Genomic DNA, 21,442 nt, shown 5'->3' with positions numbered 1-21,442 from the left:
TCATTAATTTAATTTAATTTAATTGATCTTTAATTTAATCTTTAATAACCTTACCCAACATGTGGGCCTCCTATCTTCATTTTCACTTTTTATTCTATTTTATACTTTCATATTTTAGTTTAGTATATGTCCTGTTAGGGCGGCAGTGGTTAGCGCTGTCGCCTCACAACACGGCAGTTCCGGGTTCGAGTCCCGCTCTGTGCGGAGTTTGTATGTTCTCCCCGTGTCTGCGTGGGTTCTCTCCTGGTTCTCCGGCTTCCTCCCACCCCCAAAAGCACAGATGAACATGCAGTCCTCTCTAAAACCTGTTTATTTTTACCCATTAACTTGAACTCTCCCTCGATGTCACCTGCACTGGCCCCAGGGATGCGGCTAACTGTGGCCACTGGCTGTCTTGCATTTATATATCTCACAATAGAGGATCCAATGACCAGAGTGCTTTTCTCAGTTGGCGTGCTACTGAGGGGGGCAAACTGATTTAAGATACATACGGAGGGGTTTGGAGTTGTGTGATGATGGTGGTGTACAGTAGGCTTCTTCTGCCTACGTTTCCCTCCCACAGTTATCCAACCACGCTGTTTCCCCAGCTGCTTGGGGGTCGCTGAGGGGTGGTGTGTGTGTGTGTGTGTGTGTGTGTGTGTGCGGGGGGGGGGGGTGGGGGCGGAGACAGCTAGGACCAGCGCTAGCAGGTTACAGTGAAGACTGCTTACATCATAGTGATTGTCTACCATCAATCCTGCCAGTAATATGCTGTTTTTAGAAAACTAACCACTTCGCACTGAATTTGGGATTATGGTAAATTCTTTTGCTAATTTGAAGAAAAAAATACTGTAGACCATGGCACAAGTATACTGAATATTCAGCAAAATACAGCACTACACTGTGTTTTAGTACATGACAGTAACAGTCATGTAATTTAACAGTAATAAACCATAAATAAGTTAACAGTAAGCAAACTAGCAAAATCGGTAATTTACTGGTAACCCTATTGCCAGCAGTTTACTGTAAATGAAGAAAATACAGCAATGTACTATAATTTATTGTGTAATATTATTACAGTAATGTACTGTTGAGTTGATTACAGTAGGGGGATTGTTAAATTAACAGTAAAATGCTGGCAACCCTGCTGCCATTATGTTACTCTTAATATACATGACAGTTGTTTACAGCACACATCTTCTAGGCATGAAATATTAAAAAGATCAGTCATGGGAGTGTTTAGAAGTCTGTAAAATATTATATAAAATGATTCCAGGGCTTAAAAAATCGACTTATTTCCCCATGTAGAGTGAATTTGAATTTTTCTAATTCATAAAAGACATGTTGTCTTTCAACCAGATAAATAAAATAAAGACATACATTAAACAACACTTTACTCGTTCTGTTCATGGCTGGGTTTAAAATGTATTTGATGGTTTTCTTTTATTCAGAATGTACGGTGTAAATCTGGGGGTTAAAAGACCCCCGCACTCCCATTAAGAGAATCACATCAATAATGTCTTGTTGCCTCATCAAAAATATTCCTTTATTACTTTTCTATCAATGAATCAGCTGTAGAAGGAGTGTTATTTCTCCTTGTTGACTCATTGGACTGCAGAATCAGCCAACAGCTACCAGCAGTCCAGGCGTACAATGGCCAGAGTGGGTATGGAGGCAAGACCTCAGTTCCGTAAGTGGTATAATATTGATGTATCTGTCCTACCATCCCTCCTGTTGAGACATGTGTAACACCATAACTCAAAATAGCCGCCCATTCATATAGATTTTTGGATAAGATTGGTTTATTGCTGAGTCATATATAGATGTTATTTTGCAAAATTGCTCCATTGTTTTTCCAAATTTCTTGTTCAGATTCATGACTTTGTTGTCGCATTTCTTTTAGTATTGTGTCATCTAAAGTTGGTTGTTCTTCTGCAGTTAACACATGTATGCTTGTACCTTCCATGGGCTTATCAGTACACAAATTAACTCTCACACTGATCTTCCCATAAACATATAGCTGGATCTCATCAAACACAATAACTTTGGGTGTATGACACTTTTGTTCCGAGCAGCACACCCGAATAGTATACACAGAATGTATGCGAGACACTGAAAGATTCACAACAAAGTTTATATAGTTTGTACATTCATATGCCAGTTTTATTTCAATGGGATATATGTCCCAATTCTTTTTCTTGTTTTGTCAAAGATGAAGCCCCAGCTCCACCAAAAATCCACGGGTCACAGCACCAACATGACCACCCTGTTCTTCTGGTTGGATAAGGAAAGTCTCAGGAGTCGAGGTGGATGGATCAGTTGTGAATTTACTCCTGAGAACAATCAACCACACACGATACAAAATGTGTTGGTTGGCACACAGGCTCCAACATCGCAATAGCTGTAGGCCAGTGATTGTATAGTGGTTCTATGTTTAATTACTAAAACAATATGCAAACAATAATCACTTTCAGTCACACGTATTACTGAATCGCAGCCAGCCAAACTCCACCCTGTGGTGCTCTGCTACCACTCTGGCGGTTATCCAACATGGCAGACACCCACTGACACGTTTTAAACAATATTCAACATTAAAGGAGAGCTGAAATATCAAACCTAATCAACCACATGCAGGAATAAAAGGAGTGTGGGTCCCATGTGTGCCAGAATTCAAATTCATCATTCATCAAGAGAAGAACACAACAGGAAGGGAAAGCATTTTGTGAAGTTGATATTTCAGGACTCTGGACAGCAGCGACTGGAGAACTGATTGCTGAAGATGCAGGAGTTCAAATGTCAGTGAGGAGTAAGAGCTAGAAAAAATTGTGAGCAACAGTTTATCCATCTGCTGAAAATAAGCGAAGAAGATGTGAGGACAAAAGAAGTGCTCTTGAAAGGATGTGGTGGCCCTTAGAAGAGCCGTTGGGCTTGGGGGTCAGCAGGGAGAGGGGAAGTGGTCTACTTGGAGCTGGTGTACTTGGTCACGGCCTTGGTGCCCTCAGACACGGCGTGCTTGGCCAGCTCCCCGGGCAGCAGGAGACGCACGGCGGTCTGGATCTCCCTGGAGGTGATGGTGGAGCGCTTGTTGTAGTGAGCCAGACGAGAGGCCTCACCGGCGATGCGTTCAAAGATGTCGTTCACAAACGAGTTCATGATGCCCATGGCCTTAGACGAGATCCCGGTGTCTGGGTGCACCTGCTTCAGCACCTTGTACACGTAGATGGCGTAGCTCTCCTTCCTGGTCCTCCTCCTCTTCTTGCCGGTCTTGCTGGCGGTCTTGCTCACGGCTTTCTTCGAGCCCTTCTTGGGCGCTGACTTCGCTGGTTCAGGCATTCTTCTCCCTCCTCTTCCCCTGGAAAGAAAAACGAATGACGCAGGCGGGGGGGGTGACCTTATTTATAAACATTTCATTTAAATAGAACTGTGTGGACCCTCTCCTGTGATTGGTGGAGCTGCACACCGTTCCAGCTGGTCGGGTCTGGTTGAGTGGATGTCCTCTATTGGTCTCTTTCACTTCATAGTAAAGAGTCAAACTGTCCTGTAATGATTTTCCTTCAGGCTCCTCTAATATGTCCAGTCCTCAAGTTTGCCCTTTAACATTTGTCGTCACATCAAATTTGGTGTCACTATCATCGCTGGAATCGATTCCACACACCGTGTCACCACGCGTGTCGAGCGACGTGGATTGAAAGAGTCGAGGCTCGACACGCGTGGTCACACAGCCTCCAGCAAGCAGTTGATCCACTAGAGTTCCATTTACTGTAGAAAGTCACCATACAGGACAGAGAGGACCAGGAAGTAACGCAGAGAGTAAAGAAGACAGAAATGTTTAAAAAAAAATAAGGAATTAAGCAAAAATAGTTAAGCTTAAATAAATTAATTAAAGTAAATGTTATAATAAAACAGACATAATAAAGACATTTTCTGTCCCTCCAAAGAGACCACTACTCTATTTTTTCCCACCTTATTGACGACCGTGTGGTTCCGGTCAGGAGAGAAGTAGCCCCGCCTCTGTCCTCTATCACGTCCGCAGAGGAGACACATTACTCTGTGGGAACCAACAGCACCTCATTCAGTCCAGAGCTTGTGATCTGAAGATGAGTGGAAGAGGAAAGGGAGGAAAAGGACTCGGGAAAGGAGGCGCCAAGCGTCACCGGAAAGTTCTCCGTGATAACATCCAGGGAATCACCAAGCCCGCTATCCGCCGCCTGGCTCGCCGTGGTGGAGTGAAGCGGATCTCCGGTCTGATCTACGAGGAGACCCGCGGTGTGTTGAAGGTGTTCCTGGAGAACGTGATCCGTGATGCCGTCACGTACACCGAGCACGCCAAGAGAAAGACCGTCACCGCCATGGATGTGGTGTATGCTCTGAAGAGGCAGGGACGGACCCTGTACGGCTTCGGGGGCTAGACCGCTAGTGACGTCATCAACCAAAGGTCCTTTTCAGGACCAGCACTGTGTTCAAAGAGTCCAGTTCTAGAGAGATGTGACAAATATCCCCACTGACATACACTCCTTCCATTAGATAAGACTACACAACACAACCATAAATACACAGGACACGACACTACAAAGACTAGAGAAACACAACTAAGCACATAGAACATCTACAAACTCATGGTGACGGTGCTTTCATCAGTTTGAAGGGCGTCATGGCTTGATTGGATTGAACTAATAGTTGACGTCAGTTACAATCTGAAGTTCAAAACCCAGTGTTGTGCTTTAACTGACACATCTTTATGGATACATGGTTACTAAGGCCCCTTTCAGACTTGTCGCCTATGTCTGATTTTTAGCCCATCAAATTGATGTTGCATATCTCGTGTAGTCTGAAAAGTCCCAATCGAATTTATGTGGGACAGATTAGAACCACATTCGGGAGGTAGTTTCGTGTCGGATAGGGCCAGAGGCGTCTGCAGTCTGAACAACTCCAACTACTCCGATGAGATGTGGCGGACCGCGACATCATATTTGCAACACGAAAGGAAGGCCCCAGAAGGAGGAGTGGCACACAATACGGAGCGTTTAAACACAGACGATGAAATTGACCATCGTCAAGAAATTGATGATGTCTGGTGTGTGTGTGTGTGTGTGTGTGTGTTTTCACCACCTCTACCAGACAGTGATATCGCCAATACGCTAAGTCAGGGGTCACCGAATGGCCGACCGCAGCCCGGATCTGGATGGTTCTGTCCAGACCGGTGACCACTCCATGGTAAATTCACGAGGGTAGATTTTTTTTTAAATAATTTTTTTCTGATGGGTAATGCGGTAATAGCTTCATTCAGTTCAGCCAATCAGATCGTTTATTTACCTGCTCTGTCAGCGCACCTGGAAGTGAGACAACTCGCAACCGCTACCGCTGTGAGTTTACCGCTACAGGAGCACAGAGGAAGGGAGACAGTGAAGACAGAATAGTTCTAAACAAAGGGAGGTTAATGAGGAAAACCGCTGGTTAACAATGAGTGGAATAAACTTATGTTCATTCCTCCATCAGGCAGTTCAAAACCATCATGCCTCATATGCTCTGAACTCGTAGCAAAATGGTGACATGAAGTGCCACTATGAAACAAAGCACAGACCTTTTGAGCCAAGTTATCCCCTGAAGTCCGAGCTGAGGTCCAAAAAACCGATCAAAATACAAATGTTGACTAAAGGCATGGTGGATTTTGGGGTAACATAAAAAGTCTTTTAGTGATGGCACAGTTGTGAAGGAGAGCTTAAAGTCAATTCTAAAGAAGATTTAAATGACTGGCAGGCCATTCTCATGCCCCTTCTCCCATGAAGAAAGTTCTGTTAGCATTTTTCCCTGAAAGAGACATTTTTTATTGATGCTTTCTGAAGATTTTAATGTTGTTGTTTTTTTATTTGAAGCGTAGGCCTTCAGTTATTTAGGCTGGGACCTCCTTAATTTATGAGAAAAAAGGGTTATTTAGCTCATCAGTAAAAGTTGATTGATTCAGAAGCCCTCAGCAGCCCAGGCCTATAGCAGCATATCTATTGGAGTGTGTGTCATTTATAACTGTAGGCTCTATCAAAGAGGAGGGTTTTTAGTCAACTCTTAAATAAGCTAAGGGTGTCTGCCCTCTAGACGGAGGCTGGGGGAACGTTCCAGAGTAAAGGGGCCAGATAGCTGAAGCTTCTGCCTCCTGTTCTACTCTTAAAGATCCGACGGGTCAGCAGAAATCCTGCATCCTCGGATCGAAGGGCCGTGGGAGGTTGATACACTTAAATGAGATTTTCAATGTAAGACAAAGCCCTACAGTGAAGAGCTTTATATGTAATCATAAGGACTTGCATTGTACTGAATTGTATTCTAAAATTTATCGGCAGCCAGTGTAGGGATGCCAGGACAGGAGAGGTGTGCTCTCTCCTCCTAGTTCGAGTCAGTAAGCGGGCAGCTGCATTCTGAACTAATTAGAGTCCAAACGGAGGAGCTTGAACAGTCCGACAATAAGGAATTGCAGTAATCCAATCTAGAAGTAACAAAAGCATGAATGATTTTTTTCTGCGCCTTTAAAGGATAAGAAATTCCTTACTTAAGCAATGTTTCGTAAGTGAAAAAAGGCTATCCGAGACAGTCTTAATATGTGAGTCAAAGGACAGGTCTTGATCAAAAATCACTCCCAAATTTCTGAGTTCATTAGTGGAGGACAGAACAATGCTATCTAAGTGGAGTTAGAGAAATCATCTTGAAGATGCTTAGGCCCAATAATAATGTCTTCAGTTTTGTTACTGTTCAACATTAAGAAATTGTGCAGCATCCAGGATTTAATATCTCTGAGGCAGGTTTCCAATTTAATTAGCTGGTCAGATTCATTTGTTTTAATTGATAAATATAATTGCGTATCGTCTGCATATCAATGAAAGTTAATGTTATTTTTCCATATAATATTTCCCAATGGTAGCATAAATTAAAATGAATTGGACCCAGAACAGATCCTTGAGGTACTCCACAAACGAGAGTCCCGTGATCTGAAGATTTTTTATTGACATAGACAAACTGAAATTGGTCAGATAGATATGACCTAAACAAGTCCCGTGCAGAGTTTATAATCCCAACTTCCTCTTCCAATCTCCTTGAAAGAATAGACTGAGGTGTAATAAGACTAGAACAGATATCTGATGCTATTAACAGGTCATTTGTGACCCTTAGCAGTGCAGTCTCCGTACTGTAGTTCGTCCTAAAACCTGACTGAAAATCCTCCACAGATTGTTCTCGAACAGGTGGTCATTTAGCTGTTTAGCAGCTACGTTCTCTAGGATCTCAGACAGGAATGGCAGGTTAGAGATCAGCCTGTAATTTGAGAGGATGCCAGCATCTAGGTTTGAAAAGTTACCACTTTGAAAGATTGCAGTACATAACCTATTTTTATGGATTTATCAATTATGGATAGTATAGGTTTATTTATTAATGGCATGAGCTAAGAGAACGAGCTCTAGTAAGAGCTCTGGCAAGAATGAGCTGTCACCGAGCTACACCCCAAGCTGAAATGTCAACTTATTGAATACCGAACCAATAACATTCAAATAAAGTTTCAATAACTTTAGTCCAATACTGAACCTTGTGTAACTCCACAATTTATTTTTCCAATCTGACACAATATCATTAGAGCCTCTGATCTAGTTTAGTGGTTAATGTTGTCCCTGAGATTCCAGCTGCAAAAGTTGTAGTAGCTTTCATTATTTCAAACCACAGACGGATGATTGTGTCAAGATACGTCCTAAAATAAGACCCCTACATTCTCTTAACGTGTAAAGGGCTAAAATCTGTCGAACACAGGAGAAGCTCTCATTACTGAATGAAGAGGCTCTGAAAAGAGCCGTTGGGGTGTCAGCGGGGCTGTGACGTCAGTCTAAGCCCTCTCCCCGCGGATGCGGCGGGCCAGCTGGATGTCTTTGGGCATGATGGTCACCCTCTTGGCGTGGATGGCGCACAGGTTGGTGTCCTCGAACAGGCCCACCAGGTAAGCCTCGCTGGCCTCCTGCAGAGCCATGACAGCGGAGCTCTGGAAGCGCAGGTCGGTCTTGAAGTCCTGAGCGATCTCTCTCACCAGACGCTGGAAGGGCAGCTTCCGGATCAGCAGCTCGGTCGACTTCTGGTAGCGACGGATCTCTCTCAGAGCCACGGTACCGGGCCTGTAACGGTGAGGCTTCTTCACGCCGCCGGTGGCCGGAGCGCTCTTCCGAGCTGCTTTGGTGGCCAGCTGCTTTCTGGGGGCTTTGCCTCCAGTAGACTTACGAGCGGTCTGCTTGGTTCTCGCCATCGTTTCTGGCTTGTCTCCACAGGAACACAAGAATGCTGCAGAGACAGGAGAGCCGCTGCTCTTAAAGCGTCCGAGCGGCTGAACAGCGATGACGCGGAGTCGGACCTCCGACCACTGGTTGGTGGGGGGCTCCTCCTGGAGCTCAGCTCCGCCCAGTGGAGCGTCACACAGCCCGCAGCTCATTGGAGCCGAGTAGAGCTGGAAAGTTCCGTCTGACCAGCCTCTCTCTGGTTGGTCCGGCGGGGAGAGTGGCGCGCTCTGCTCCATATAAGTGAAGGTGGGGGCGGTGTGAGTCCCATTTTCTGTGAGCTACATCTCTAGAGAAACCAGTCGAAAATGAGCGGACGTGGTAAAACCGGCGGTAAAGCCAGAGCTAAGGCCAAGACCCGCTCCTCTCGTGCCGGGCTCCAGTTCCCGGTCGGCCGTGTTCACCGGCTGCTGCGTAAAGGGAACTATGCGCAGCGCGTCGGTGCCGGCGCCCCCGTCTACCTGGCGGCTGTGCTGGAGTACCTGACCGCTGAGATCCTGGAGCTGGCTGGAAACGCTGCCCGTGACAACAAGAAGACTCGGATCATCCCCCGTCACCTGCAGCTGGCTGTCCGCAACGACGAGGAGCTCAACAAGCTGCTGGGCGGGGTGACCATCGCTCAGGGCGGCGTGCTGCCCAACATCCAGGCCGTCCTGCTGCCCAAGAAGACCGAGAAGGCTGCCAAGAAGTGAACTGCTGGAGCCCACAAGCGGCAACACAACGGCTCTTTTCAGAGCCACACAAGGCTGACAAACAGACACGTTTTTCCTCATTTCATCACAAACCATCAGGACAACTGAACAAATCTGCGTCACAACACAATGAATAATGAACCTGAAGCTGATCGTCAGGGATTAACATTTCACCACTGGGATCTGATCAAATTGTTGAAACCCTGCTGACCAGTTTTTTTAAAAAGAAAGATGTGTTCAGAATGACAAATTTTAGTGACTTTGATACATTTTGAGTTGACAACAAATTATTTCCCCCCGTTTCTGACAAGTCTAAAAAGTCTTGGACTAATTGTAAAAAACTTCATGACTATAGTAACGGGATTAAATTCATTTAGATCAGTGGTTCTTAATCTTGTTGGAGGTACCGAACCCTGCCGGTTTCATATGCTCACTCACTGAGCCCTTAGTAGTTTAGAAGTTCGAATTTTTTGCCTATGGTATATTCACACAGAGTGATCGGGGATTGTTAATCTAAAATCTCTGACAGTAATTTAACTGATAAATACTGGAGGACTTCCATCTTATCAAATTAACCCCCCCCCCCATTACAAGAGACGAGTTCCAAACGATCCTGAAGTCCGGGAATCACGTTCAGTCACTTGATGAATGGAACTGCAGGATTCAAACCAGATCCAACACACATGTGATGCACCTCATGAAAATATGTCCAAGTTGGAAAGCTTTTTGGGATGTTTTATAGGAACAAGTTCACAACGGACATTTGCTTATTTTATCCAAACGTAATTTTGAGAATCTGTCTCGACAAATACAGCATTAGTATTATGTATGACTGGAAAATGATAAGGTGTGTAACATCACTGGTAACACCCAATTTAAATGCAAAAATGTCACAAAGTATTTTCAAAATTCACAAAAGAGCAAACATATTTCATTATTATCAGTCAACACACTTAATACGTTAGAATTGTGTTTCTGGTCTATTTGTCTCCAGACTGCAGCTTCAGGAATGACGCATCAAGAATGGGAGACTTCCGCTAACCCCGTGATCAGCTCCACCAATCACAGGTGGGAGACCACACAGTCTGCTTTGAATGGAGTCTGTTCAAATACAGTCACTGTGGTGAGTCGGGATTCATTTCTGTGTGATCAGAAAGAAGAAGAATGCCTGAACCAGCGAAGTCAGCGCCCAAGAAGGGCTCGAAGAAAGCCGTGAGCAAGACCGCCAGCAAGAGCGGCAAGAAGAGGAGGAGGACCAGGAAGGAGAGCTACGCCATCTACGTGTACAAGGTGCTGAAGCAGGTGCACCCAGACACCGGGATCTCGTCTAAGGCCATGGGCATCATGAACTCGTTTGTGAACGACATCTTTGAACGCATCGCCGGTGAGGCCTCTCGTCTGGCTCACTACAACAAGCGCTCCACCATCACCTCCAGGGAGATCCAGACCGCCGTGCGTCTCCTGCTGCCCGGGGAGCTGGCCAAGCACGCCGTGTCTGAGGGCACCAAGGCCGTGACCAAGTACACCAGCTCCAAGTAGACCTCCCCCTGCTGACCCCCCAGCCCAACGGCTCTTCTAAGAGCCACCACCTCCTCTGGAGAGCTGATCCGGTCTGTCAGGAGTAGAGCGAGTGTCTGCTCTACGGTCTCGCTCATCACAAATACATAATTAGAAATTAAATGCGTCCTACAGTGTTAGATGTCATATTAAGTAAGGTAAGTAAGTAATGTTAAACAGTTAAATTTAGAAGCCAAAATGAAACTCAATTGTTTACGGTGATTTTAGATCATCAATTCATTTGAAAGCCACATACACAATATAGTTGACAACTTGTCAAAAAGTTTCATTTTATATTAATTTTTTTTTCCAAATAAGCAATTTTTAAAAATGTGTGTACATGATTTATTTTTCACTTTCATAGTCTTATGGGTCAGATTGTATTGAGGTTTGGGAAAATACACATAAAACTTCCTATCATGAAAACATTAATTGTTTTTAGAGTTCAGCATTTTCAAAGTTTTAGATACTGTATACTTCAAAACATTAGAAATACTATTTTGAATAAATAAAAGTTAAATTTAAATTTAAGAAATATAATTTTAGAGGGTTGACAGTCTTTGAAAGAATTAATTTTAGAACTACTGTTAAACACAGATGTTTTATATTTGGGAATTATTTCACAGAATGGATTCAGTGATGATTTGAAGATCTCTGTTGATGTTCAGAACACATTAAAACGTAAAATAATGAAGGATTATAATGCAAGATTATTGATGTGAAACGACTAACAAGAAGAAATTAAAATAAATCTTGTCAACATCTTTTTCGTTCTCTCTGTATTGATGGTATTCTGGGTAAATTAATTGATTGTACAGGATGGGATAAATAAAACTGATTCCTTTCTTGATCATAGAGCTCTTTTTTTTTTATTTAACAAGTATTTGTTAGCTGAACACACGTTTTTCATAGTAATTTTGACTGGAATAACCTATTTAGATACTTACTAATCCCAGAGGAAATTGTATAAAAAAGGAAAGGAAACTGCAGCATCTAATTCATGAGAATAAGTAATTTCAATTAACATCCCAAATGTTTGGTTGTGCGAAATTAAGTTATTAGTACGTATGAACTTCAATTTTATACATTTCTTCAAATATAAATAGATAAAAGTTTAATCTTGTGAAAAGTTAAATTATTTCTCGCGGGAAGTGAATGTAAATGGGGCGGCAGTGGCTCAGTGGTAAAGCGGGCGGTAGAGCGGGTCGTCCTATGATTTAAGATCGGCGGTTCGATTCCCGCTCCTGCCCCCCCAAAAAATACCCGGAGGTGAGCTGACAGTGGGAGGTGTCAGCTCATCTCCGGAGCACTGCCGAGGCACCCTTGAGCAAGGTGCCGTCCCCTTTACAAATTGCTCATTTGAGGCGCACCAAGAAGGAGCTGCCTGCCACTCTACCTCCCCTGCATGCCTACAGGCCCCTTTGTGTGTGTGTGTGTGATACAGGGGCCTGTACTCACAAATATGTATGCATGCGTTTGTAATCAGTAGCTAGAGTGTGCGTTCTTAATTTCCCTTCAGGGATCAAACCAGTATATAAAATTAAAAAAAAAAAAAATTAAATGTAGAATACCCGAGGAAACATGTGGTCAGCTGCTGATGGTTAAATGTTAGTGAATGAGGTGAATGACATTTGGAGGTGAATGAAGTGAGTTTGTAGCTCAGCAGTAGTGATGTGGTTGTTCAGCAGTGATGGTGGTGTGGTGTGAGAGGAAGAGTTGATGTGATGATGATGATGAGCTGCATGCGTTTGTTTTGAGGAAAGCTCTTCAATGTGGACATGGGGGCTCTAAAAAGAGCCTTTAGTCAGACGTGTGTTGATCACTATGACAGCTCACTTCTTCTTGGCTGCTGCCTTCTTGACTTTGGGCTTAGCAACCTTCTTGACTGCTTTCTTGGCTGCGGGGGCCTTGGTCTTCTTGGCCACTTTCTTGGGGCTCTTGGTGGCCTTCTTGGGGCTCTTGGCTGCAGCTTTCTTGGCGGCTGCAGGTTTCTTGGCCTTCTTGGGGGACTTCTTAGCGGCTGCCGGCTTCTTGGCTGCCGCCGCCTTGGGCTTTTTAGCCGCTGGCGGTTTCTTGGCTGCGGGCTTCTTGGCTTTAGACGCCACTTTCTTGACGGGCTTCTTGGCCTTGGGTTCGGCTGCTTTCTTGTTCATCTTGAAGGAGCCCGACGCCCCGGTGCCCTTGGTCTGGACCAGAGTCCCTTTGGCCACCAGAGCCTTGATGGCCATGTTGACCCGCGCCTTTTTCTTGTCCACATCGTAGCCGCCGGCAGACAAAGCCTTCTTCAGGGCAGCGGCTGACACGCCGCTCCGCTCCTTGGACGCGGCCACTGCTTTCAGGATCAGCTCGCTGACGCTGGGGCCAGACTTAGCCGGTCTGGGGGCCTTCTTCTTGGCTGCTTTGGCCGGGGCCGCGGCTGCTGCTGCTGGAGCTTCTTCTGCCATCGTTTTCTCTGTTTCGTTCCTCCGGACTCCGATTCTCGTCGCTGAAACGACTGCTGTCGAATCCGGAGCTGGAGGCGGGGCTTAAACGCACCATGAGAACCGTGGAGACTCAGCCCAGCTCAGCGGCTCCTCTGTCCGGCGTGAACGTGGGCTCACTTGTGTTTTCTGTCACAGATAAAACACTCCAAAGTCCCCGTGGGACGCGTCCTGAAGGCTGGCCGTGAAGGGAGAGGACCGCGGACTAGAACCTCTTCATCCTGAACTCGTGGAGAACTCTGAGACTCTCTGGCTTGAGTTCAGGGAGCCTCCACACCTCACGAGTCCACCGCCGTGTCCCGCCAGTCTCCGTGACTTTTCCCACTCGTTAACGTGATGAAATGTTTCCGATGCATCGGAGCTCCATCAAACTCCGTTTTCCAGCGACTCCACATCTTTGCTCAGAGAATCAAAGTGACAGCAGTTGTCGGCTGAGGATCACTTTGGACTCAAGTCAAGTTGTTGTGGAGCAGCAAACACACTGATGGTGACCGAGGCTCGGGGACCGTGGAGCCAGACTTCCTGTCACAGCTGTGGACTGTGGACATTTCTGCTGCTGGCAGCTCGTTTGGACACAAATCAGCTGTTCATAGTGACACTGATGTGACAAAGTAGACTTTGAAAGATTTTCAAACATAATTTTATTTTTAAATCTTACATTCCCAGCATGTTTAGGCATTTTCTGATACACATTTATCAATAAACTATCAAAGGCCCGATTAGCTCAGTTTACAGAATATAATTCCATTCCCATTGAAATAACTAAGTTAACATTCTCAATAACTACTTGGATTTACATATTAATTTCAACAATTTGGAAATCTTCGTCGCCCCCCCTTTTCAATAATGGCATGTTTTTACCAACTTCATTATTTATTTACTGCAAACGTTAAAGTCTTATCCTGGATTATTCTCTTGTATGTTTTGCTCTTCTCAACTTTTCCTGTAGCTCCTCTTGCTTCTTTTTGGATTTTTTTTTTTTGGGGGGGGGCATTTTTTTCTTCTAGAAGCATCACATTTCCTAAAAGAAAAATATAACCATTAATTTTGTTCCATAACAATTTCACCTGCAGCAAAATATGCATTAGCAGCGCTTTCCATCCTGTGCTTACACTAACTTCCATTACTCAATAACCTTATTGTCTGTTTACCTTTAAATCCCAGATTAAGAGCTGGAGATAGATTGTGGATATTCTGCCCTAAACGGGATTTGCTGAAAGGAAACAATTCAGTACGTAAAATTCAGAAATGTGTTTACAACATGTAAAGTAATTAAATTATATGTCAGATACACCTGCCGCTAAGTCATGTCCAGCAGGAGAGACAGGACATATTGAGGCTAATGTTGTGAGTGTAGTAAGGCCCTTTCATGAGGTCTCATAATGTCACTTATGGTCACAACATCTCATGTCTCATAAGTTAGTTTTTTTCAGTCGCTAGCAAGCGCTTACCCATACTTCAAATACTTTTAAAAACACAGACTCACATAAAAGCACAACTGACCAAATGGTTAATTTTCTTCTCAAAAACACATTTTGTTAAATAAATACTAACTCTTCATTTCAAAATAGAATACATCTTTCTCTGCACACACACTTTACCAAAACACTGGATATTCGACTCGAAATGAAATCACCGTGTCAAACAATAATGCTTGTTTCCACTTCACAAGGTACATGCAGTTAATCAAAGTACAACAGGTTTCAAAATACTGGATATTGTTGACATTATGAAAGTTGCATACACTTTTATGTTTCAGTTGTTTCAGTCAAAATTTCTTGTTTGGGAACTTTATGTCCACATGTAATGTTCACGTTCAAAAGCATTACAGTAAAGAGCAACTCAGTTTTTTTTCCCCTTTATTACAGAATGTACAGTAAAAATACTGTTTACAATATGACAGAACAGAAAAAGCTTACAATGAACAGAATATCCATGAAACACACAAGAAGATTCTGAACAACAACAACAACAACAAAAAAACAGCAAAAAGTCCAGAAAAAAATGGGGAAGGGGGGGCGTTACGTAAAAATGAAGACTAGAAGAGAGGACAGACCTTTGCTCCACCCATTCTTTTGGAAAACTGTTGGATGAGGTCAAGTCCACTGGATGATGTGACTCACTGCTTTCTTCTTCTATCATGCTAAAAAGTTAATGGTAACAGGGTTGCATGCATGTTGTGGGACACGTGTTCCATGAATAACAATTATTATTTGAAATATTATGTTTATAAAACAAATGTTCCCACAGTGAAAAGACAGCAATTAAATAATACAAAAAAATGAAATATAAATTTAATATGAACATTTTCATTTGAGGTCCTATTTGGTCATTAGGTAGGTGAGACAAGAGGAAAATGGCGTTTTAGGGGGTAAACCACACTTATTTGGTATTTTTAAAACTGTTTTCATACTTTTCTCTCAGGACAGGAACATTTACTCAGAAACTGCATATTTTTTGTATTTTGTATGTGGATTATTAAGAATTTGATGGATGGGATGTAAAAAGTCCTACAATTCTGAAATGCCCCTATAATGATAATAATAATGATAATAATAGTAAACTATTATGATACTTTAAATAAGACACAAATATATCTTCTCATATTCAGAATAAATTCTAATGTAAATATGAGGATAAACTACACCTTGTTGTTGTCGGTGTTGTTCTTGTTCTTGTTCTTGATTTTGTCGTCGATAATCAACAGTGATGGTATTTTTTTCTCCAGACTCCAGTCAAAGCAGACTGTGTGGCCTCCCCTCTGTGATTGGTGGAGCTGATCACGGGGTCAGAGGGGGTCTCCCTCTCTCTGGGTCGGGTACTTTATGAGTCTTTCATGAAGCTGCAGTCCGGAAACAAATAGACCAGAAACACAATTCGAACGAGAATTAAGTCCAGACATTGTTTTGGAGAAAAATTAAACATATATCATTATTTACTTTTTGATGTTGTTGAATCAAAATAAAACTCACATTTCCCCAATTAGATAAAACATTATAATCATTCATTGGAACCATCTCTTATGAACTGATTCCATGTTAAAGACACACAATCAGTCTGATATAAATCTAGAAGAGAAAAAAGGAACCAGCTGGACTTGTTTTAGGTTGGTTGAAGATGTTCCATGTGTGTCTTGGCTGGAGGGACAGGGAGACTAATTTCTGATCTGGTTCACAATCAGAATCATCAGAAGCTGAACTGATCTTAACGAGGTCCTAAGATTCAGATTCATCCTCTTCCTCTTCACTGTCATGGTCTAGTAGGGGTTCCAGAACCTCCAGAACTGACATTTACTGGTTTATACTCATTTTAACAGTTAGTGGAACATCTATTATTATGGATTGTAATGCTGGTTGGACTCCGAGGCAGAGGGCCTTTTAAATGTGTGACTGTCCTTCTCTAACATCTGACTAAACACTTGCTGGAGCCATCTCTGGTAAAGTTCAACTGGCACCATCCTCTCATTTCAGCACCACCGCTGGCATCTGATGGTGTTATCTCCAGAAAGTACCACTAGAGGGCTCCCAACCCCAACAGACTGTAAACACCATTTGGGTAAAATAAAGAACAATGTGTTTACAACATGTAAAGTAATTAAATTATATGTCAGACTAGCGCAAACCCGTGGAAATTCCACGATAAAATAATATCAGACTCTGTTTTCTTTTTTTTCTACACCGTCACAAGAAAACAAACTGCTGTGTCCGTTGAAGCCGTAACGGCTCTGTACGTGTGGGACGGACGAATGCGAAGACGAAGGCCGCTTCGGCGTTGTGGTCTGGCCATTTGGGTAGACGCCGGCTTTGTGAGTTTCGTCCTGGTAAATAAAGCATCGGAGTTCCCCACACGACAACAAGAGGTCCGTGACAATCAAAGAATATAGACCGTTATGTTTAATGAAATCAAAAAGGCTTCTTAAGTGAGAGACACGGACAAACGTGAAGATCGGAGCTAATTCGACTAGCTGTCTGAACTTCCAGCTAGACGTCAGACAGCGTGACACCGTGAGGTTTTAAAGTGAGCTTATTCAAATATACAGGTGGGGATACACCTGCAGCTAAGTCATGTCCAGCAGGAGAGACAGGACAGACTGAGGCTAATGTTGTGACTGTAAGGCCCTCTCATGAGGTCTCATAATATCACATGTCTCGTAAGTTAATGGCTTATAATGTCTCATAAGGTTTCATAACATCTCATAAGGTCTCATGTCTCATAAGATCTCATTAGGGACCATAATGCCTCATAATTTCTCATACCGTCTCATAAATCCAAAGTCCTGGAAAGCTCAAAGTTATGCACTTGTCAGGTACTACATTCAGGGTACCCTGACCTACTTGTCGCGGGATGTTGCAGTTCTTGTTAATAATAATAATAATAATAATAATAATAATGATAATAATAATAATAATAATAATATCATAAACTGTTATTTAACTTTCGATAAAACAGAAATATTTCTTCTCATTTTCTTTGAATATTTGTCTTTTAAATGTGAGGATAAACAACACTTTCAGAAAGAGGATATTTGTTGGTGGATGATGGACAGAATCTGCTGAAATCTTATAATAGAACTCATTTCCACTCAAATTTACCTGAGATGTTCAGTTTATCAGTCATGAGTGAGGCAACACACCTCCTGAATCATCACAAACGTCATTGATCACTTCCATTCCTTGATCAATGACTGCAGCGGCTGGAGACAACAATCATGACCAGATCTGCAGACCAGTGACGTGCGGTGAGGTTCATGGCTAGTGGGGCAGTGATTTTATCATAATTAGATTTACAAAAATATGAACCTACAGTGTAGTTTATTCACCATTTAATTAGCAACAGTGGGTGAGTTATTTTTAAAGTCTCATAACAGAATTATTTACACATACAAACTAACAAAATTAGCACATTTGATTAAAAAAAAACATTTGTTTCCTACATGTTTGTTTTTATGTTAAGGTTACTTATAAATGAAGTCCATGCGCCGCTCCTTCTGAACAAAAGCATCCAAAAAAATTTGAGTTGAGATATGTAATCCTCCATTTTTATAGTAAGGTAAGGCGAGTGGAAAACAAATGAATGGCTGCACTTGACTTGCTGACTGTAGATTGTAGTTTGCTATCCCTTGTTCTACGGGCGAGGAAGAAGAATCCTCGGCCGAATCCCTGGGATCACCAGCGCCCCCTACCATGATGCAACTTTGTGCTTCACTTAGTGCCTTTTCCCAGCGGTTTCAGGACCGTGGTTTCAGGACCGCTCAATACATGAAAGACTACACACATGCAGTTGTTGACAAAAAACAACACTTCACATTATATACATTGGCTAAATTAGATCAAAGATCAAACGTGTTTGAACATTTTAATAGCGACATATAGAGAGATACCATTACGGTCTCACTGTATAGCATACCACTACAGCTAGTCGAGCCATTGATCAATCCATGGTGAGGCTCAGCTGGGTGGCGTCTCACCGCAGGTCTCTGCTAAGTATTTCAGTGGTAAACGTGAAAATTCAGCTATTTTAAGTAAAAATAACGTAAAATTGGTGACGGTCAACAGAAAATAACTTTATAATACACATCACAGGATAAATGTAACAATTAAATTTATTTCTTCCATTTTTAATGTTTTTCTTTCACGATGTCAGTTGAGGCCGTGCCTCACCTGCCTCCCCGTCACTGTTGCAAACGTTTGTTTTGTGAAATTTTAAATCTTATTTGAAGACCTAAGGTCCGAAGTAAGTCAGCACACTCACAAATGCTTAATATATTTATTATAACAAAAGATCCACAAAGCAAGCAAAATCAACAGTGATGAAAACGCTAGATACAGGTTGTCACTCCCGCAATCCCCACATTAACATCAGTTCAAAGAATGCAAACAAGTCATCAGCTATATCACTCTTACCGTTGACAATAGGCGGAGAGCCAACACCTCAGTCAGAGCAGCAGATGAAAAACAAAGGACCAGGCGTCTGTACCAAGACCCGTGGCAGACTGTAACTGGCAGAGAAAAATCTCTCTTCTTTATAGTGGAACATCGCGTGCAAATGAGGAGGGCCGGTCCCCACCTGCAGGCAACATCCATCCCTGGTCAAGACTAGCAGTCTCCCCTTATCTAGGTTGTCAAGGCGAAATACGAGCATCAGCTAAATGAATTGGTCTCACAAGTTTGACATGTTTTGCAATAACAAGGCCATATATTGTATGGGAGTGTGCAGATAAGGATATTTTATGAAAATGTGCAACAGTAATGAGTTTGAGCTCATTTAGGAGAACACTTGAGTTCATTCATACACTTGGGTTCATCCATGGGACAAATAAGACACATGCATTCATGGGACACATAAGACATATACACTTGAGTTAATTGATGGGACACAATTTGTTCAGTTATGGGACACTTAAGACATACACTTTCCTCCACAACATTCTACTACAAACTCGAGTCGTTCACGAGAATGTGACGTCAGAATGACAGCTCTTTGTCATTCTTGTGTGACGTTGTGTTGCAGGACTGAAACCAGCCAGTTGCTTCGGTTGTGATCTTTACAGGTTGCTATGGCTTCAGTTGTCCACTATTTGTCACTGAAGTCTTGAAGACTTCAATCTTTTTCGGCACATTTGTGATGAAAGACTCACCGTTTCAGGACGAACCTATGGTCTGATTCATTTCGGAAGACGGAAATTTTTTCTATTATTGTGAGAGTAAATTCTAATGTAAATGTGAGGATAAACAACACTGTAGTAGAAAGGATATTTGTTGGTGGATGATGGACAGAATCTGCTGAAACTTTAATACAGTGAAGACAAAGTCAAATACACAGAGGGCCAAAAACAAATTTGTTTCAAGTCTCGGGGCCGGACTGGTTCAGTGTTTATTAAAACATATTGAAATGATTGCACAGAGCCTAGTGAACCAAGAGTGTATATTATTTAATGATTAAATGAAAAAGCATAATTCTCTTATGGTTCTTTCAGCAATTTCAAATAAAAACACTTTACAACAGACACATGAACAAAAAGGAACCTCCAAAGAACAGTCATGTCTTTGTGAGTTCTGAGACGTTTGATGGTGCCTTCTTAGATTATATTCTTTCATTACAGCCAAACTTTCTCCACTTAGAAGACACAGGTATGTCTTTCACCTCTGAGAACATGTCCTCTGTCTCCCATCGGGCTTGAAACCCCCTGTTCTCAGCATCCACCTTCTGTTTAGCCTTTTTTGAAGAGGGGGTAAAGTTAACCTCTGCTCTGACTGCTGATGAATAATGAAGCCGAGGCCCACTTGCTATTGTGACTTTATGGGCTACCATTGCATTGTGGGGAATTAGTGTTGGTAAGTGCAAAACACCAGGGAGCGGCTGTGGCCTTTTCTAATACTATCTATCTACAGTGGTATCTCTACTTACGAATTAATTGGTTCCGGAAAAAATTACGCAAGTAGAAAATTTCGTAAGTAGAGATGTGTTTTCCATGCAAATGCCCCATCCGTTCCAAGTCCACAAAAATTCCGACATAAATGTTTTATAAAGCATAAAAATGCATCAAAACATGTAACAAATACATGTTACGATTAGATTATAACGCAATAAATGACAGTTGTGCATAGCGTAAAAAAACAAAGAATAGAGTAAAGAATAATAATGACGGTTATTTACCTTTTAACTGCTGTCCTCATTGGTTTTTGCCCTCTTTCGTTCATGCGCTCCTATCTCACGATGCCGAACAACAGAGTGAATTCCAGTCCTCCTTCTGAACTTCTCCAACCACCCACGCAATGCCTTAAACTCCTTAAACTTCCTTTTGTTTTAATAATGTGGTGATTGTAGATGCATTTCGGCCATATTCTTTGGTGAGATCAACCAAACGCATCCATTTCTCATGCTTTTCTATGATCTCTTGCTTTGTTTGTACGGACAAAAAAACTGTTTTCTTCGTTTTTTCTTTTCCTCTTTTTTCTGTCACCTTCTTGGGGTCCATAGCGAATACGTACTCAAAAAGTTATTATATTTGCGCAAAACTATCAGAACACCTCATGGGTCGAGTGCCGAATACCGAGACACTCCTTAATCACCGATCTAGCGCCACACAGAGGTGGAGTGGCGTCCATCTTAGCCAATGGGATGCCAGGAAGATACATAATAGATAATAACTAATGGCAGAGCAACTATGAGAATGTTGCGTTAAGGAACCTGTGGGAGATTCATGTATCAGCCGATACTGTGTTTTTATTCGAGTATCAGCCAATGCTGTGTTTTTACATTACGTAAGTCGAAATTTCGTAAGTGGAGGTAATATTTTACTGCTTAGAAATTTCGTAAGTAGAAAATTTCATAAGAAGAGACATTCATAAGTAGAGGTATCACTGTAATTATATATCATCCAGGGGGCTGTACATAATTCATTTGTGGGCCGGATCCGGCCCATGGGCCTGGACTTTGA

General features: G+C 42.5%; 6 protein-coding genes across 6 annotated transcripts; 3 read left to right on the top strand and 3 right to left on the bottom strand.

Moving 5' to 3' along the window:
• Positions 1-1,023: 1,023 nt before the first annotated feature.
• Positions 1,024-3,326, bottom strand: LOC137587958 (histone H2B 1/2-like). The gene has a single exon (XM_068304642.1). It carries the CDS (start codon positions 3,310-3,312, stop codon positions 2,938-2,940), a length of 375 nt encoding a protein of 124 aa, XP_068160743.1. The 5' UTR covers positions 3,313-3,326; the 3' UTR covers positions 1,024-2,937.
• A 742-nt stretch (positions 3,327-4,068) lies between these two features.
• Positions 4,069-4,388, top strand: LOC137588021 (histone H4). Its single transcript, XM_068304734.1, has one exon. It carries the CDS (start codon positions 4,077-4,079, stop codon positions 4,386-4,388), a length of 312 nt encoding a protein of 103 aa, XP_068160835.1. The 5' UTR covers positions 4,069-4,076.
• Positions 4,389-7,812: 3,424 nt separating this feature from the next.
• On the bottom strand, positions 7,813-8,413 carry LOC137587910 (histone H3). Its single transcript, XM_068304594.1, has one exon. It carries the CDS (start codon positions 8,243-8,245, stop codon positions 7,835-7,837), a length of 411 nt encoding a protein of 136 aa, XP_068160695.1. The 5' UTR covers positions 8,246-8,413; the 3' UTR covers positions 7,813-7,834.
• A 168-nt stretch (positions 8,414-8,581) lies between these two features.
• Positions 8,582-9,022, top strand: LOC137587940 (histone H2A). Its single transcript, XM_068304636.1, has one exon. It carries the CDS (start codon positions 8,582-8,584, stop codon positions 8,963-8,965), a length of 384 nt encoding a protein of 127 aa, XP_068160737.1. The 3' UTR covers positions 8,966-9,022.
• Positions 9,023-10,094: 1,072 nt separating this feature from the next.
• Positions 10,095-11,272, top strand: LOC137587985 (histone H2B 1/2). Its single transcript, XM_068304672.1, has one exon. The coding sequence runs from the start codon at positions 10,130-10,132 to the stop codon at positions 10,502-10,504; it is 375 nt and encodes a 124-aa protein (XP_068160773.1). The 5' UTR covers positions 10,095-10,129; the 3' UTR covers positions 10,505-11,272.
• Positions 11,273-12,354: 1,082 nt separating this feature from the next.
• LOC137587899 (histone H1-like) lies at positions 12,355-12,966 on the bottom strand. The gene has a single exon (XM_068304584.1). It carries the CDS (start codon positions 12,964-12,966, stop codon positions 12,355-12,357), a length of 612 nt encoding a protein of 203 aa, XP_068160685.1.
• Between the last annotated feature and the right edge of the window lie 8,476 nt (positions 12,967-21,442).

Source organism: Antennarius striatus, chromosome 2 (assembly GCF_040054535.1).
Source record: "Antennarius striatus isolate MH-2024 chromosome 2, ASM4005453v1, whole genome shotgun sequence".
NCBI lineage: Eukaryota > Metazoa > Chordata > Actinopteri > Lophiiformes > Antennariidae > Antennarius > Antennarius striatus.
The sequence above is the reverse complement of the archived record's forward strand: the minus strand, read 5'-3'. Positions and strand labels throughout refer to the sequence as shown.